The sequence below is a fragment of the Saccostrea echinata genome, unplaced genomic scaffold (assembly GCF_033153115.1).
Source record: "Saccostrea echinata isolate AGI-Se365-2 ecotype Australia unplaced genomic scaffold, CSIRO_AGI_Sech_v1 ptg000019l, whole genome shotgun sequence".
Taxonomy (NCBI): Eukaryota; Metazoa; Mollusca; class Bivalvia; order Ostreida; family Ostreidae; genus Saccostrea; species Saccostrea echinata.
Window position 1 is genome coordinate 3,392,501 of NW_026889768.1, and position 20,000 is coordinate 3,412,500.

At 34.3% G+C, this 20,000-nt stretch overlaps 1 protein-coding gene across 1 annotated transcript in view; it reads right to left on the reverse strand.

The window, feature by feature from the left end:
* Positions 1-20,000, reverse strand: part of LOC133189677 (sacsin-like) — a 54,689-nt gene that overhangs the window by 24,844 nt on the left and 9,845 nt on the right. Inside the window, exon 2 of the mRNA XM_061325075.1 lies at positions 577-660. Within this exon, the coding sequence (XP_061181059.1) occupies positions 577-634 (58 nt within the window). The 5' untranslated portion in view covers positions 635-660. The remainder of the gene's footprint in view (positions 1-576; positions 661-20,000) is intronic.

A 20,000-nucleotide genomic window follows, 5' to 3' on the forward strand; every position in this document is an offset into this window, starting at 1 on the left:
TTTCTGCTTTATATACAGGGGGAGAGAAGAAGATTTTAAAAGAATTTATGCATTTTCACTATAATATGATCACAACCCCTTACACTTGGGCCATGAATTTCACAATTTTAGTAGAGGGCTCATTACAATCATGTCAACAGTTTCAATGTTGTTGTCCAGGAGTAAAGAAGATTTTTCAAGACAGCACTTATTTGATGGTTTTATCCCCACCCCTAAGACCCCTTGGGGGGGGGGGGGGGGGCAGGGACCATGAAATTCATAACTTTTGTACCCCTTCACCTATTGATGCTATGTGCCAAAATTAGCTGAAAACGGTTCAGTGGTTCAAGTCAATTACAGATCACTGTCGATTACTTGAAAAAAGTAATCATTGTAATTGATTATGATTACTCGATTATGATTACCCAATGCCTGGTTCAAGAGAAGAAACTGAAAATGTTCAAAAGTTTAGGACCAACAAACGATGCACTTATCGTCTTCAATAAGTGGGGTTAAAAATGAATCAGAAACTCTTGCTTTTTCCACTACTTCATAAATCCAGGATATATGATTTACACTTATTTTATTCTAACCCACCTGATACATATTCTTCATCCCATTTAGGAACTTTAATTCCAGACTCCTCATTTCCCATCTCGTGATAGTGTCTCTTTGCGTTATCTGAATTTGAAAAATGGACGTACAAATAAGTTAGCAAACAAGTACAAACATCAATCCACTCCTATATTTATTGTCATGTGTTCTGCACAATAGGTTATCTCATTTCATAACAGAAATTCCTTCCAAGATATAGAGCTTTGTTTTTCAAAACTATATTCTACCTTAGCAAGAGATAACTAGAGGTACTGTGAGCAACCTCACAAAATAATATATCCTGCTGTAATTTTGCAAATGTGACCTTAAACTTGTCAAAATGACCTTGGTTTAAAAATTGACACATCCTCTGGTCATAAGTAATCTTTGAGTGAAATATGGATATCAAATGATTCTCCATTTTAAAAAATAATAGACCTGTCATGAATTTTACAATTTTTCTGCCAGGATACATAATATGCCAACAATGCATCCTCAAACTAGAAATATGTCCATAGGACATGAATGCCCCGCCGAGGGTATATTAGTAATGCAACATGAAAATTTGTATCAATGTATGAAATTTGATGAGAATATCTTGAATAGAAATTGAAATCTAAAAAGTTGGATATAGATGATAAATTCTCACCCAATTATGTATAAATGCATAAGCTTACACAAATATATCTTAAATGGTTTCTTTAAAATTAAGCAAAATGCAAATTTTAGAAAAGCGAGGTCAAGGTCACAGGAAAGTTCAAGGTCAACCATTTTTGATGCAGTTGAATAGTTCTCACAAATACGTATCAGCATATTAAGTTTGATAAAAATATTTTGAATGGTTTATTTAAACTGAGCTAAACACTAATTTAAAATAAATGAAATTAAGGTTCAAAGGAAAGGTCAAGGTCAAAAAATGTTGATACAATTGAAAAGGTTACATCAGTATGTATTAGCATATAAAAATTTGAAACTATGTTAAGAAAAGTGAGGTCAAGGTCAAGGGAAAGGTCAAGGTAAAAAAATATTGACACAAATAGATTACACCAGTATGTATCAGCACAAGAAGTTTGACACTAATTCAAGAAAAGTGAGGCCAAGGTCAAAGGAAAGGTCAAGGTCAAAAAATGTTGATGCAGTTGAATAGCTTACATCAGTATGTATCAACATATGAAGTTTGATTACACCATCTTGAATGGTATCTTTAAAACTGAGCTAAACACTAATTTAAGAAAAGTGAGGTCAAGGTCAAAGGAAAGGTCAAGGTCAACAAATGTTGATCAGTTGAATAGCTTACATCAGTATGTATCAACATATGAAGTTTGATTACACTATCTTGAATGGTATCTTAAAAACAGAGCTCAACACTAATTTAAGAAAAGGAAAGGTCAAGGTCAAAAAATGTTGCTGCAGTTGCATAGCTCTCATCAATATCTATCAGAATATGAAGTTTGATAAAAATATCTTGGATAGTTGCTTTGAAACTGAGCTTTGAACAGAGCTAAATGCAAAGTATGACAGAAAGACAGATGGAAAGACTGACATGACAAACACTATATGCCCTGGCCATATTCATGGCGGGGCATAAAAACAAGTTGTGACCCTTTTATTTACAACTAAATTGGAATAAAGTAACTATAACTAGGGTTGGATACCGGTCCTCGGTACCAATACCGTACCGAATAGTTACTTCAAAAATACCGGTAAAATACCGTTTCATTTAATACCGGTACTAATAACGGTACTTCTTATTCTTTAAAACATTTTAATACATTCAATTTGATTTAAAAAAAAAAAAAGATAATCGAATTCTCCGCTCATTGAAAAGGTAGGCTAATTACATGTAACGAAATGGATTCTTAGAACGATACTTACTTTCGACTGCCGATATTTGAGGTAAACCAATACGTATATTTAAAAAAAAAAATCAAAATACATTCACTGGTACATGTAATAAATGTAAATTAAAAATGCAAAATGTCACAAAAATGTTACCTATTCATTATCTAATGTTTTGTCATTTAGTGCGACAACAAAAGGGGTCCTGGCAACCGGGTGAAGCAGTCAGCCGATTTGTGCAAATTAATTTGTTTGGGATTCAGTTGATTTGTTTTGTTGATCATTATTAAAAGTTTGTAATTTGAATATTAGGAATATCTATTGTTATCTCTTTAAAGCATGGAACAAAGTTTATAAGCTCATTTAAGTTTATATCATTGAAAAACAGGGTATTATTTAAACTCGGAATAATTATTTCATTCGGAAGATAAAGAATTGAAAAAAATAATCAACTAAGTCTCCTTACATGTACTTGTAGCTCAAAAGAAAAAAAAATGTTGCCTTAATTCTCTGCATTTTGTATCTAATACAGTATTGAATAAAGATTTTGTTTATCTCTCTATGAATAATATATTTTATTTCTTGTAATTATTTTTTCTTTTTATTTGTTTGTTTGTTTATTGTTGTGTTTGTTTATTTATTTGTGTAAACAAGGTTGCTTGTAATGGCAGGGGTTAGATGAAAATTTTATGGGGTTAGTTGGCGCATGCCTAAAGGGGTTAGTCGCCGCTCAGCGGCGACTAACCCCTTTGAGCATGCGCCAGTTGAGATAGGTAAAAATCCTATAGTTAATCCTTATACAATGTGTATTCGGTCTGTATTGTTAATCAGTCCACGCGATGTACAAATTAAACGGTAATTAACACGGTAGAAGTATTTGTACTGTCACGCTACGCTTAAAAATCCCAAGTATTCCGTTCTACAAGTATCCATGAATGAAGACTAGGCCTACACATACATGCCGATCTCCTAAAGAAATAACTCGCAGAGAACGAAAATACATACCAATGCATATTCATTACGATAACCGAAAACACTAACAAGTATTTTTACAGTCGTAACAACGATTAAATCCAACAAATAACCAGAGAAATGCGACGATATCAACACTGCCAATGTGTACACTGCAGACAACTCCTGTTCGACGTCACTTTTCGAAGTGCGACGTCACACGTACACTGTTTTCCCGAACTTTCTGCGTCAAAATGGCGAATAGGCATTGTATGTAATATAAGGTATTCTGTCATCGTAGTACAACACACAAACTTTATTCCTTTAGATTAAAGTTTTCCTTCACTTAGGTAATCAAATATCAGAAGAGGAGACGAAAGTGGGGAGTATTTAGTACAGAAAACAGGTTACAAAAATTTGAAGATCCATGATCCGCCCACTTGTTTCACCTCAGCTAAGAGGTGCATATTTAGTGTGCACATCTCGAGTTTCAAAGTCGATGTGACGTCACACTCACAACCATAAATATATGTAGGCTTACATCTGTGCTGAACATTGCTTGTATTATTAGAAAGAAGATAAATACCATTTTGAAATTAATTTAAAGAAAAGATAAATCGACAATAATTACATTTTAACCTTAAGAGACGAGATCAGTTGATTTTGAAAGGGGGGGGGAGGTGGTGGCAGATTCTGGGAATAAATGTTAAAAATAAGGGAGAAATAAATAATCTGACCGTTTTTTGCCTCCTCCCAAACATACATGAAATAAAGTTTTGTTTAAGAGGTTAATTTTCTTTTCTTAACTTAAAATTGATTATCTGTCCCTGGACATGTTCGAAATGAATACCCCCCCCCCCCCCCCCCCCCGCTCCGTCAGAATCTAATGGTCGTCTACTTAGTCGCAAATTATTTTTAAAAATCATCCCTGAAAAAAAAGACATGGAATATCTCAATAATCACAAAAAAAAAAAATTATATCATATTGGACATTATTTACATAGTCTTTCCATTTCAAAGCCTTTTACCCCCCCCCCCTTTTCAATCATTTTCAATTCAGTGATGGTTTTTATTACACGGAAGCAATAATATCATAAAGCACATATGAACTATTTTGATTTTATTATTTATTTATTAAAATCAGACCGGCCCTGAAGGAATTATCCAAAAAAAGAGTGTAGTGACTACTGGCTAATGCCGCTTAGAAACAATTACCAATTCTTGCAGAACATTGGAAGGCTCGATTCAGTGTAATAAAAAAAATATGGCAGGAGCCGTGCCACCCCAACGCCCAATAATTTTGCCAGTATGTTTTATACTATAGAAAAATAGCTATTTGATGCTTGTGCCTCTATAAAAAAAAAAAAAGGCGTCTGATGGATTTTAAAAAAAAAAATTGTGCTTGTCAAGGAATTTTGGTAGTACCCCCCCCCCCCCCCGAGATTGCTTCCTACGGGCCTGTAAATTAGGGATAGCCCAGATTAATTTATGGATGTACATACAAGTATATTACTGTATATGTTTAGATTACGGTTAAGCAGAAAAAAACAGAGTCTTTGTTCTAAATACACTTCAAAAAGCATAAGTAATTTATACATTGAAGGTGATTGATAATTTTACCTACTACGGTTCAAATTTAAGTTAGGCCTAGGTGAAATATTAGAGTTTTCGCAGACAGACAACTAAATGTAATAGAATGAAACACAGACAGAACAAAAAATATACTGTATTTGGTATATATGCGACCGATTTTTGTAATCCTCTACCAAATTCTGTGTTTCGTGGTCATTTTAAAAAATTATAATTTTTTTTTTTACATTTAATCACCATTCATGCACAATTTATATCCTGTAATTGTGTAAAATTTAATGACTCTCATTGAATTACATGTATAAAATATGAAATTAAAAAAAATTCGCTAATACTTATGGAAGACCCCCCCCCCCCCCCCCATGTTCAAAGTGTTTTATCTGTCAATCCATTGCTACGCTTGATTTTTTTTTTTTTTTTGGTTTAAATTGGAGCAATTATAACATTTCTTGCAAACATAAGATGTCTTCAAGCCAATTATATATAATTTCATTGTCAAATCCAGTAGAAGATTTGGGTTGTTGTGCATTTAGCTTATAGAATAATTTTATAATTGAACGATTTATGAGATGTTCAACACTTTTTTTTTAAACTTGGTGGCAGGTGGGCAATATTAATATATAGGCATATACCGGTACATGGGCTACAGTTAATTTTCAGCTTTAACCATACATTTCTTTTTCAGGCACGATAGATAATACAAGAAGGTATATCTTTAAACTCAAATTGTTCGGATCATGCATGTTCTTTTCCGTTTTTAGCATGCTACGGAAAACGACAACGTGATTCAAAGTTCTATCATTTTATTACTAACCATTGAAATTGAAAATTTTTAACATAAAGATTTTATTTTTATTTATCAACTGAAAATTTTCAGTAGTTCTTATGTATTGTTTGAATGGGAAGTTTAATGAACCACAAATTATGTTGAGTATTTATTATTTAGTACTAACGATCTTCAAGATTTCATAACATTTACGGGTTATCCTACTTAAGAAATATTAACGTGCAGAAAAAAAATATAATAGTTTACAGTGTATGCTACACACATGGTGTTTTTCTCGGTTAAGCACAAAACTTTGAACAGTTTAAAGAAGAAGCCACCTTTTCCCGACTTGCGGGGATGGGGTTCGGGTGCCACTTGGGATCTTCTGTATCGGCTTCTATAGATCGACATGTAGATGTTTACTTCTGGTACACATATCTCTTATTAATTTTTAACTTTATAATTGCAACTATTTAATTTCAAGAATTCTTAAAGAAGCTCTAAACACTGCATACTAAAGAGTTCTACTTGTTGGGTAGTTTTCACTCGGCACACCTCGGCCGATTCGTACCTCTGTGATGAAGGTGACGGAATCACCCGAGGTTTGCCGAATGGGGTGGTTTTATGCAGTTAGAGTGAGCTGCCCTTACAAGTAAGATAGGTGTTAGTTTGTGTGAAAGCCCCCCCCCCCCCCCTTCCCCTTGGGAAAAAATTCCTGGATCTGCCCTTGCAAGTTGCAAAAGATTTTTAACATAAAATGCCTATACAAAGGATTAGTAAAATTTTTTAATATCTGTATTTGATACTATTTTATACATGTAGATTAATCAAAATTTCGTAAATATGAAATCTCTCTCTGTATGTGCCGTTACTTTTAAGTGAAAGTGGGTTATTTGATGGTTGTGTTCAAGATCGTAGCAGGTCTCCTTTTGCAGAACTGTTGTTTATTTCTATCACTGGTAAGTCGATGGTAGAGAGTTGATTGTAAGCCTAACTTAGCAGCCAGGTGATAGATATTACATGTAACTGTATTTAACGGAAAGCTTGTCAAGCCGCTAGATGTTAGATTTTGGATAAAATAAAATAAAAAAAAAAACCTTTTGTATAATGTACAATGTAATCCGAAGTGGTAATAATTAAGGAGAGCATCTTGGATTTAATACACTGATTCTTCATTTGTGACTATAATCTTTTAAAAAATGCGGCACTATTGACAAAAATTTACACTGCATTTTGTAAAGTGCGGACATCTGAATACATTATTTTTGTAGCTTGAAAAATATTTCATCTAAAACTCGATCACCAAAAATTATTTTTATTGATTAACAAGCTAGCCGCGAGTGTTCTTGTTTTTCATGATAAGTTCAAGTCCTGCAGTGAACATCTTTGTGTATATATATCAGGCACGTAGTATCGTTTTTGAACGTATGTGTGTGGTGTTTTTTTTTTTTGGGGGGGGGGGGTATGTTTGGAAAAGGAGGGCAGACCCCCCCCCCCCCGAATACTACATGCCTGTTTATAAATAGAGACGAGGAAAATATTTTGTAGCTCTTTATCTTAATTCATTCCAAAAACTTATGTTTTATCAAAATTAGAATACATGTATACTTGTATTTCAGGAATTTGTTTTTCTCTTAATTGTCATCTGTATGAAAAGATGAAGATAACGAACAGTATTCAATCTGGAAGGTCCAATGAAAGTATACAAATTTGGAGCAGAGCAAACACGGACCTCAAAATTTAGAGGTGGGATCAGGTGCCAGTGGAGGAGTGAGCATCCCCTGCCAATCGGTCACACCCGCCGTGTGCTCCTTGAATGATCGGGAAAAAAAAAAAGAAAAACCCATAGACAGTTCAGTGTATAAATAATGGCCTAACAATTAGTATGAAAAACATCAGTCAGCATTTGACTCAATGATAAGTTGTACGTGCTGACAAGATCATTGTGTCGACCGTAAAACTTGCGAAAAGATGACATCAAACGAGACTGTTGATATCCTTGTTTCATCAACTTGTTTGTCAATAGCTTGCCTCGTTTTAGAAATTGTTCATAGGTAGAACATACTCTTGTGTATCGAGAGATGCAGGTGATAAGGGTATATTTGCTACATAAGTAAGGAAGGTGAGGATTGAAAAGTTGAAGTCATCACGTTTATCATAAAGCTTTGTTGTTAGGTTACCATTAACGTCTTTTTCTAGTAAAATATCTAAATATGAAACAGATGTGTCAGACTCTGTGGTATCTTCACTGGGATATATCGAGTCAACATATGAATGAAAGTTATTGTTGTTAATTGATAATACGTTGTCGATATATCGAAATGTCGAGTTGAAGGCAACAGCAAGTGTTTTCTTCTTCTCGTGTAGAAGTTTTTGAATAAATTCCAACCTTCCTGTGAAACAGTACAAAAAATAAAGAAAAATTGTCTTCGCTTATATTACCTTCATAACCGTATACTTGTAGACCTCGGTGTTAATCCTTGCAGAACACACGTATTGAATGAGGATTTTTCTTATCTATAGCAGACAGCAGCAGCAGCACACGATTGTATCCGATGGAGTTAACATATTAAGGACACCCATTTCTTATTTTCAAAACAATGTACTAAATGAATTATTGTGACAGCAATTTTTTTCCCGGATGAAGACTTCAACAACCTGTCAGGAAGAACATTTGACCCTGATGAGTTGAAGAAACATATATATGTATGCAAAACCAAACGATCAATTGAAATATTTCTTCTCAATCTCTTAATTTAATAAAATCCAAAAAAACAAAAAACAAAAAAAAAACAAACAAAAAAACATGCAAGTCATAGATACGTATATATAGTCTCTGTGTATCTGCAAAAAGAAGTTAACTAGACTTTAAAATGCATTTCTTCCTGATAAATTATTTAATTATGTACAATGTAGATCATGTTTACAGAAATCTAAGGTGACGTGTATACATACATGTACTTCCGATCGATCTCAATATTAATACATGTAATTCCATCTACATTGTACACTGAAAACCAAAACGACTGCATGATAAGACTGAAGCTCTATAATGTTTATGCTAAGAAAGACATGAAGGAAGTTTGAAACACGTGCATCTTTTTTCAGTTTAACATTTACAGAATCACGCACATGTATTTTAATAAAAAGTTGGTAATGTCTCAATATGACTGTCTGTTCCACATGAGCGCATCCACTTCACTTTAATCTTCACTTGTTTTGTAAGAAAACAAAATCATTAAAACATTTCAATTCTATCATTTCTCAATCATTTTTCCTTCAGATTTCATACAGTACAATTCAACTTGAAACAATCCGGTATGACATGACTTTTTTGCATCCAAGGGAGTAGTCTTTATTTTCAGTGATCCATCCGAGTGTAATCTGCAGATCAAAAACGACAAGCTAGAGTCACTGTTTTTGCATTTCGGCAAGCTACAAAAAATGCCTAGTAGTGATAGTTAGCCACTTTTCCGTTGTTTCCACGTTTACTTTGAATTTTCTGCATTTTCAATGGCCGGAACATATACACTAGACAAAATTGCTAACGCACCACTTGTTATTCTTGTTTGTGAATTGAACATTTACTTAATCGGTATTGTATATCTAATATACCATATTTCCCAATATAGTGGAATTGACAAATGTCTCAGTGTCATGACAAAAAACTTTTGTGACCTTCTTGCCCGAAAACCATTTTCCCGACATGCACTGCGCATCGTTTCTTTCAACTATATGAAGTTGGTAATCACAAATTGTGGTCCGTGAGGTTGCAACAAAAGCAATCTCCGAGTGAAAAATCAAATAATATACAGCGATTGACTATCATATTGCCTAGTATTCATCCAGTGCCTTGGTGTCCATACCCAGTCTACCTAACTTCCGGTTGCCCCAGTTTTGTGGAAGAATCTTGAAATTGTCTTGTGGTGCTTATTAAATGCCATGGCTATCTAAAGTAAACAATTTTTTTATTTGTTAATCTAATTGTAACTAATCTTCACTAGAAGAAAGAATGATGTATGAATTGTTTTATTTTTTTTATATACAAATTTCTCCAAAGCTACCCCCTACACACGCCATACTAGCTAACTGCTTAGACACGCTTTTCCAGAGTCAAACGTGGCATAGTTGTAATTTTTTCTGGGTTTTTAGTTAGTACAAACATAAAGAATACAAACACAAAGAAAAAAAATAAAAATTTCTTCCTCCAAAAAGTATGAGCACGATTTTCATTATTTCTACAAATGGTCACGCTTCAGTTAACATCGTAGTTATTGATAAGTTAGGACATTAAATGTCTCATTTTTTATTTTGATAACATATTTGTTTCTCAAAAACATCATAAACAATTTTAGAAAATTAGTATTTTAATTTTATTTGTGCGTTAGCGATTTTGTCTAGTGTAGTGTTACCCCCTGTCCGTCCGTCATTTTTCCAGATTTTTATGTCTATACTTGAAGATACTACTGGTACATAATGAGCTGATTTTTAGTATGTCTTAACTCTTTTGATACTGATGTCTTACAGATCAAGTATGAGTTTCGTGTTGACTGGCTCATCTTTACGAAAATTATGGGCTTATGGCCCTTAGCTGGGACGTATATACTAGTACTAGATGAAATCCCGCGCGCAAGCGCGGGGAATTGAATTTATATCACTAACGACAGAAAATATATTGTAGTTTCTACTGACAGCCTACAGGCTTATAGGAGGAAGAAATACTTTGTTCAAAATTCCGCATGAAGTAGATGTACGTCTCCACCGCCCCCCCCCCCCCCCCTTTTCTGTAAAAACTTGAAATATAACAATTTCATTAATGGACCTTTATTGTGAAACCTGTTATACTATGTTATGGATATTGTACTTCAGATGCTCTTACTTCATTTCCGTAAAGGATAAAAGCAGCGAATATGCACATTTTACTGATAAATTGATTTTTTTCGGGGGGGGGGGGGGGGGGGGGGGGGTTAAAAATTCACAGGTACTTGGGTCTTGGTTTATGAATATGTACATACCTTACTGATATGTAAAAATGTACTTTACTTTTTTTACATATCAATAAGGTACATACATATTTATAATGCAAGACCCAAGTACAGGGTCTGTGTAAAAATTAGCTTTTAGGCTGAGTATTTGATACAAATGACTTTATTCAGAAAAAAACTGAAATGTATTGATTAAAGCACAATATTTTACACAGCTTTAATTGTCTTTCATGTAAGCTGGTTTATTCCGAAGTACAAATTGTACTTCGGGTTCGTTGCCACGATGCTCTCAGTATAAGGAATAAATACAAATTTTATTAATATTCTAATAAATTTATTATAGAAAAACCTACGACATACATGTAATAGTCTTTCGATATATAAATATATTCAAAACTTATAGTGTTATCAATGATTTACCATTATTTCAATGACCATTCATACAAAAGGTTTTTTTTTTTAAATGATCGCCTCGTTTTTCTTTTTAACATCGGGCTCGATGCTATATGATGTTCTAGAAGCTTCCGTCAATATTAAGATCAGTGAATGACGAAAATAATTTGCACATTTCCCTTTTTAATCGGTTATCAAAACTTATTTCTTTTATATCATTTAAATCAAGTTTTGATTGAATAATTCAGTGATGACGTTTTATGAAATAAATAAATGATTGCTTGTTGTCAATTTCATTAAAAATTGCCAGTAACTTAGATCCGCCAACCGGAAACGCCACCGTACTCAGGTTTTTTCTATTTCATGGCTGTTTATAGAAAATAAAAGTAGACTTTTAATTTAATGTACGATATTTACTATGCAAGTGAAATCTAAATATAGTTTACGGACATCAGCTTGTATCTAGTGTATTGTTAGAGGAGTAAGTAAGAACTCTGATGCATCCGTTTCGGAGTTTATTTGCAAAATTTATTAATTTATAAGTATAGATATACATGCCCCAGCCCTGGGACTTTGAAAATTCCTAACAAATCTCTGTTTTCTGGACCTTTTTTATTGTGCTTGTACATAATGCGCTTTGGTTTGTCTCTTTCAGATCAACAATCGCAACTTCTCGGGCCTTTCCGAGAAGCGGAAATACATGTACATGTACTACCTCGAATGTGTTGAGTAGGCGTCCATGAAAATATAGAGACTTATCCATATATAATTATTTATAGTCTGGAGCTTAACTTCTTTGAATTTTAAGATCTTACCTGTACATGTATCTAAAACATACTACAGAAGGGACAATCAATTCTGTCTATCCAATACTTTAATAAATAGGAAGCGACCACAGGCACCTGACGTTACTTATTTTTCTTTTAGTATAAAAAATTTAAAAAATATTATATAGACCCCCTACCTAATCTTTAAGAAATAGGATGCAACCACAGGCACCTGACGTTATTTATTTTTCTTTCAATAAAAAAAATATATCCCCTACCTAATAATTAGGTAGGGGGTATATTTTTTCATTAAAAGAAAAATAACATCAAGTGGCAGCGACTCCATTTTGTATAAACAGGCACTTAGTATCGTTTTTGAAAGTTGGAGGGTGGGGGGATTTTTACAAATTAACTAGCCAAATTTTATTCACCACCAATGAATATTGTCAACAGTTAAAGGTTATAACTGGCAAAAAAGTGGGGGCAGCCCCCCCCCCCCCCCCCCCGATACTACATGCCTGATAAATGCGTTGTACCTGCTGACTTTCGTCGACAGTCCAGACGTCGGGTAACATCGATTATTTTTCATTTGAGAAAATGTCGAGCAGATATCCGTGTAAATGGTCGTCACATAAGGCTCTTCCATTAATTTCACCATGCAGTAATTTAACCAATATCAATTACACCAGGAAACACAGATCCGTTGTGAATTGGTAAAGAAATTTAGGTATCTGGAGAAATTGACTAAGGAAAGTGATAACCCCCCCCCCCCCCCCCGCAATAGTTTTGTCGGCTCCTCATAAATGGTTCACTTTAATTTTTTTAATTTAGTGATTTTTCCCCCTGTAAAGTAAAAGCATGGCAATCTAGATCTCCGTTGTATGAACATAAGGAGACCATAATCTTCTTTCTGGGTTTGACAATGAAATCAGATATGTATTGATGTCTTCTACAGCATGCGTGAGTTGTAGTTACATTATTTTTTTTTTTTAATTTAAATGTAAAGATAACTCGAGTTAAGCAATAGAACATTTAGAAAGAAAATATGTACATAAGTATATGCGAAAAATATAAAATTACGAAAAATACTCATCTAAATAAATATACTTCACTGCACAATAATATAGAAAGGATATTTGCGTAAATGTGCGAAAACATTATCAATGAAACAGAATTTAATAGTAAATTTTATGTCTAAATTCAAAGATCGAAGATCGGGCGCATGTTTTTTGTCCTGTCTGCCCTTCATTCTTGCTGTCTACGAAAAAAATTAATACATGTACAGTATCTGAATGAACTTTGAAGTGTAGTTTAGATGAGTATGTATTGATCACAAACATAAACTTGCATCATCTCAACATTTGTGTTTTACGAGGTGTGTACGGCAAACAATAATATTAGGTTATCGCTATACATCTTGCAATAATCTTCATCTCCATTTTAGTGCATGGATTTATCAAAAAAAAAAAAAAAAAAAAAGTAAAAGAGGATTTAAAACATAATTCAAAGTTTTACATGTCACACTTTGTTCAGGAAGGAGGAATTTATCGTTGTTAATAAAAGAAAAACTAAAATACTGTGTGTGTGTGTGTGTGTGTGTTCATTTATTTATAATTGGCATAAAATATGATTGCAAGGTCTACTTCTTTCGCGATTGGCTGAGTGTGATTCGGAAACTTCCAGTACTGCCAAATACCAAATACGTGTATCCTGTGACCATCATCACCGGAGGAAAAACCTCCATTAGGGGAGAAAGAGATATTGAATATAAGGTACATTTAGAAAGTGCATATAGATTAAAACCCTTCGATGTAGTGACTTTTTTTTCAGAGAGCCTTGTCTGGAATTTTTTTTATTGAAAAGCCGACCTCTACCCCATTTTTTGTTATTACATTGTGATTAAACCTGCCATTTTTTTCCTGCCGGAAATGGGGTGGGAATAAAATCTAACCATTGCCCCCTGATTTAAGAAGCCCCCTGATTTAAGAATCGGGTTTCTGTGAAGCTGTTTAGTATTTCGTTTATAAATTGTTTCCTTGATCTACACGGTTTGTCTGAAGTTTTAAGATTCAAGAAGAAAATTAAAAGAAATTAAATATTTCAACTGTGCTGTATGTGATTATTAAAATCGGGGTGGGGGTATAGGATTTGGATATCGATATAGACTCTCTAAGTAATGGTCAACGTGAATCATCTGGTTGATTTTTTTTTAATATATCGATCTGTTATTTCACGGGTTTTACTTAATTACAAAATAATTTAGGATATGGCTATAATGGATATAATTTAGGGGCTGGCAATATTTTGTCGATTCAAATCAAAGTTGAGAGAGATAATCAAGCTTAATTTACTTTTTACTTCTCCTTGAAAAATCTGACAAACAAAAAAAAATAATCTGAGAAAATTGGGATTGGGGGTTGGGTTACATTCCTCCTTATTTGTCCCAGTGTATGCAAGACAGATTGGGAGACGACCATTTGATTCTGAAAAGGGGTGGGTGGAAATTTTTCCGAGTCCAATTTATTTTTTATGTCGGTGAAGGACTATTTTCATAGCATCAGTCAAAGACAAATTCTTTATTTTCTTGCCAGTCAAGAACGGATTATTTATTTCCAAGACCAACATTTTAAAGGACAGATTATTTATTACCCCCCTCCCCTCAGAATCAAATGGTCGTCCCCTTATTTGGTTCCAAAAGCCCCCCCCCCCCCCCCGTAGGATCAAAATGTATTGATAATTGACGATTAATGTTCTTTAAGCTTTCACTATAAATCATTTTTTTTAAATGTTGATCTTTTTATTTAAAATCAATCGAAAGATACAAATAATTTAATTTTTTAACAGAATCTGTTCCCTGCATTATCATGCTCTTGTCATACTATATAGCTGCTCTTGACTGTGACGTCACATCGACTTGAAAACTCGAGATGTGCACACTAAATATGCACCTCTTAGCTGGGGTGAAACAAGTGCGCGGATCATGGATCTTCAAATTTTTGTAACCTGTTTTCTGTACTAAATACTCCCCACTTTCGTCTCCTCTTCTGATATTTGATTACCTAAGTGAAGGAAAACTTTAATCTAAAGGAATAAAGTTTGTGTGTTGTACTACGATGACAGAATACCTTATATTACATACAATGCCTATTCGCCATTTTGACACAGAAAGTTCGGGAAAACAGTGTACGTGTGACGTCGCACTTCGAAAAGTGACGTCGAACAGGAGTTGTCTGCAGTGTATTGGCAGTGTTGACATCGTCGCATTTCTCTGGTTATTTGTTGGATTTAATCGTTGTTACGACTGTAAAAATACTTGTTAGTGTTTTCGGTTATCGTAATGAATATGCATTGGTATGTATTTTCGTTCTCTGCGAGTTATTTCTTTAGGATATCGGCATGTGTAGTCTTCATTCATGGATACTTGTAGAATGAAAGATACTTGAGATTTTAGCGCAGTGTGACAGTACAAATACTTCTACCGTGTTAATTACCGTTTAATTTGTACATCGCGTGGACTGATTAACAGTACAGACTGAATACACATTGTGTATGGATTTACTACAGGATTTTTAACTAACTCAACTGGCGCATGCTCAAAGGGGTTAGTCGCCGCTGAGCGGCGACTAACCCCTTTAGGCATGCGCCAACTAACCCCATAAAATTTTCATCTAACCCCTGCCAATACAAGCAACCTTGTTTACACAAATAAATAAACAAACACAACAATAAACAAACAAACAAATAAATTAAAAAGAAAAAAACAATATTACAAGAAATAAAATAAATTATTTATAGAGAGATAAGCAAAATCTTTACCCCAATACTGTATTAGACACAAAATGCAGAGAATAAAGGCAACATTTTTTTTCTTCTGAGCTACAAGTACATGTAAGGAGACTTAGTTGCTTATTTTTTTCAATTCTTTATATTCCGAATGAAATAATTATTCCGAGTTAAAATAATACCCTGTTGAAAGGTTAGTGAATGGTGAAGGCACATTTGTTATAAAATGAACCCTCATTCTCATTCATCATTGCATAGTACCGTATCATTAAAAATACCGTATCGTTTCAAAAATACCGGTATGGTATCGTACCGTTTCATCCTTAACGGTATCCAACCCTAACTATAACATACATAATCTTTGCTAGCCAAGGGTTTCTGATCCACTACTCTCTGAATAAACCCTGGCCTATGGTGCTGTCAAAAGTCAGGTTTGTTAACGTCATGTCATCTTGAATCTTACCACATAAGCACAGATTGCATCATTGACAGAAAAAAAAAGAATTTAAAAATGAAAGTTTTTGGAGAATAACTAACAAGAAGGTTTTGAGTGATGTTATTTAGCATGCAAATCTACATCTGGAATATAAATTCCTGATCATTATTTGCATATCAACATTGGATATACCATAGCTATTTATAGAATGGCATGTTATCAATCAACTCCAATAACAATTCAATAAAAAAATACTGATTTTTTTTAGCACCATGGGCCAAGGGTTTGTGAGGAGAGTAGTGGATCAGAAACCCTTGGCTAGTGAAGATATAACATACATGTGTGAAGTTCTCTTTTATGTACAAAAAAAAGAACATGTAAGAGTTTTGAATTCTTCGCTATCTATCAAACAAGAGGCCCAAGGGCCTTAACGGTCACCTGAGTACAACAATTTAGAGGATCCATAAACTGATAAATGAAGCTTTGTTGCCCAATAGCAAGAAAAATAGTATGATTAAGATCAACAAAACAATTGACTAGTATCTTTCTATCTGTCCCCCATTTATCACTATTACCATGCAGACTTTTAACAAAATATCTACATGTATATTATTACCTCTCACATTTGCCTCACTTGGCCTTTGAAGAACATCTAAGAAGATAAGTTATTTTTGTTTCATTTTTATTCATCTATCATTTCCAAGTCTACCTGATTATTAAAACGATGAAAGTACTTTTTGTATTATACAATAAATGTTCTTGCATAATTCTCTTATTCTATTAACCTTTCAAATACATTATCTACAGTGATTAATTATCAAAAGTGAATGGCAAAGGGGAATAACTTCACTCAATAGAATACAAATTGCCAGGACCAGAACACTTGACTAAATGGTCCAGATGTTCAAAATTCTGGTAAAAATACCCTTGCTTATTAAAACTTTTACTCTGTTTGCTTCCAATAAGAAGCAGAGGAGATTTTCGAAGAAATAATGCATTTTCACTATTCAACACAGCCCTACCCTAACACCAGAACCCATGACCCTGGGTCATGAAAATTTACAAATTTGGAAGAGGTACCCTCATCATCATAACTATGCAATTAGTTGAAAATTTTCAAAGAATTCACACATTTTCACTATATAATCAAATAGAGCCCCCCCTCCCCCCCCCCCCCTCAGAGAAACAACAGAACCCCTGGAACCACAAGTTTTAAAAATTCTGTAAAAGCATCCTTGGTCATCATAACTATACACTTGTTTATCTGCTTTACAGCCAGGAGTAGAAAAAAATATTTTGAAAGAAATTATGAATTTTCACTATATAATCAAAGAGTCCCCCCCCCCTTCACCAGAACCCCTGACCCAGGGGCCTAGAAATTCACAATTTTGAAAGAGGCAGCTATGCTCATCATAGCTATATACAGGTAACTCTTGATACCTCGAAGTCCGCAGGACCGAGGAAAAACTTTGAGAGATCAAGAGTTCGAGTTTTCAAGAGTCCGGAATTTTTTGGGTTGGTTGACAGATTTTAAAATTAGTCTTACCGGAAGTAATGATTTTCCTTCATAGAGTTTTACTCGTGATTTTATAAAACAACGATGTTTTTTCGATTTAGGTGAATATTTTTATAATTTTATCAAACTGAGTAAAGCAAATAATGTATATCATCATTTCATTTTTATTTATTTATTCTATGTAATACGAACATCATACTACGCATTCGTTAAATGAAAACGACATTTTACAGCGTCGTACATAGCATGGACTTTTTGTACATATTGAAACCAAACATGATCTGTACGTATTTGTCCAGCAATAGTGGTAATATTGAGATTGAGGCTGTTATGCAGAGTTTCCGACTTCACATTTGTCATGTAACTTTTACACTGACTCAAACTGAAAATTAAATTAGTGTCTCGTTTTGAAATCAATTTCTACTTTTCGCTGCATCTCTAAATTATCGAAAAGACAGTCGATGTTAATTATTTTTATAGCAGATAGGCTAAATATGATTAATTATAAATTATCACCTTGCTGTAAATGTCACCTGAAAAAACATCCCGTTCCTTGAGTACCGCGTCTTCTGCCTGGGGCCATTTAAATGTCCAGGTAAAGGTGTTAATTATGTAACCTTGTGTACACATAGCCACTTCAAGGTATCGAGGGTAAATTCCAACAGAAAATACATAACGGGACTGCATTTTGACTTCGAGGGATCAAGGGTTTCGAGAGATCAAGAGTTCGAGAAATCGAGAGTAAATTTGCTTAGTTATATAGTGGAAAAATTCCGGACCGGAGACTCACTTCGAGCGATCAAGAACTTCGAGAGATCAAAGTTCGAGCCATCAAGAGTTACCTGTACTTACTTAATTTATGTAATACCCATGAGCAGAGAAGAAGATTTTCAAAGATTTAATGCATTTTCACTATATAATCAATAGAGCCCCACCCTAACACCAGAACCCCTGACCCAGGGGCCATGAAATTCACAATTTTGGAAGAGGCAGCCATGCTCATTATAACTATGTACTTAGTTAGTTTATTTCATTCCCAGGAGCAGAGGAGAAGATTTTCAAAGATTTAATGCATTTTCACTATATAATCAATAGAACCCACCCTAACACCAGAACCCCTGATCCTGGGGCCATGAAATTCACAATTTTGTAAGAGGCACTCTTGCTCATCATAACTATGTACTTAGTTAGTTTATTTCATACCCAAGAGCAAAGAAGAAGATTTTCAAAGAATTAATGCATTTTCACTATATAATCAATAGGGCCACGCCCTAACACCAGAACCCCTGACCCAGGGGCCATGAAATTCATAATTCTGGAAGAGGCAGTCTTTATCAACATAACTATGTACTTACTTAGTTTATTTCATACCCAGGAGCAGAGAAGAAGATTTTCAAAGAAATAATGCATTTTCACTATATGATCTATATAGCCCCGCTCTAGCACCAGAACCCCTGACCCTGGGGCTATGAATTTCACAATTTTGGTAGAGGGCTCAATGCTTATCATAATCATGCCAACAGTTTGACTGCTTGATGTCCAGGAGTAAAGAAGAAGATTTTTAAAGATTGCATCAATTTTGGTGGTTTTAGCCCCACCCCTCAGGCCCCAGGGGGGCAGGGATCATGATATTCACAATTTTTGTCCCCCTTCACCCATAGATGCTATATGCCAAAATTGGTTGAAATTGGTTGAGCAGTTTCAGAGAAGAAGCTGAAAATGTTTAAATGTCAACGCATGACAGACAACGACGGACAAAAACAGATAGCAATAGGTCACCTGAGTGACTCAGGTGACCTAAAAATCAAAGAAAAGATGAAAAATTCATAATGCAAGGCTTCAAAATGTGAAACGTATGATATGATCTAACATGATTTGACTATGGATAGCTCTAAATTCCAAAATGAAGCTTATAACCATGACCTACTTTTTGGGCAAAGCACCCATAATGCATCAAGTGGACATACTAGTCTCATAGTGTGTAAGATATGATCTATACACGATTTGACTATGAATAGCCATTAAAAATTCCAAGAAGAAGTAACAGGGAACTATAATTTTGAGTCACAACACATCTTCTCACCAAGATACATCAATTGACCAAATTTGGTTAATTTAAGCCTCATGCACAGTATGCATGCAAGATATGATTCAGACATGACTTGATTAAGTATTTCAAAATGCTGCTACATTGTCCTATTTTTTGGTAGAACACATAGCCCCCCCCCCCCCCCCCCCCTCCAAATCCAACCAATGACAAAATTTGATTGTTCTAGGCTTCTCAGTGTGCAAGGTATAATCCAAATATAACTTAACTATGCATATCCATAGAATTTCAAAATGAGGCCACAATGACCTACCTTAAGGACAGATGATACAGACAAAAAATGGATGCCTGGAT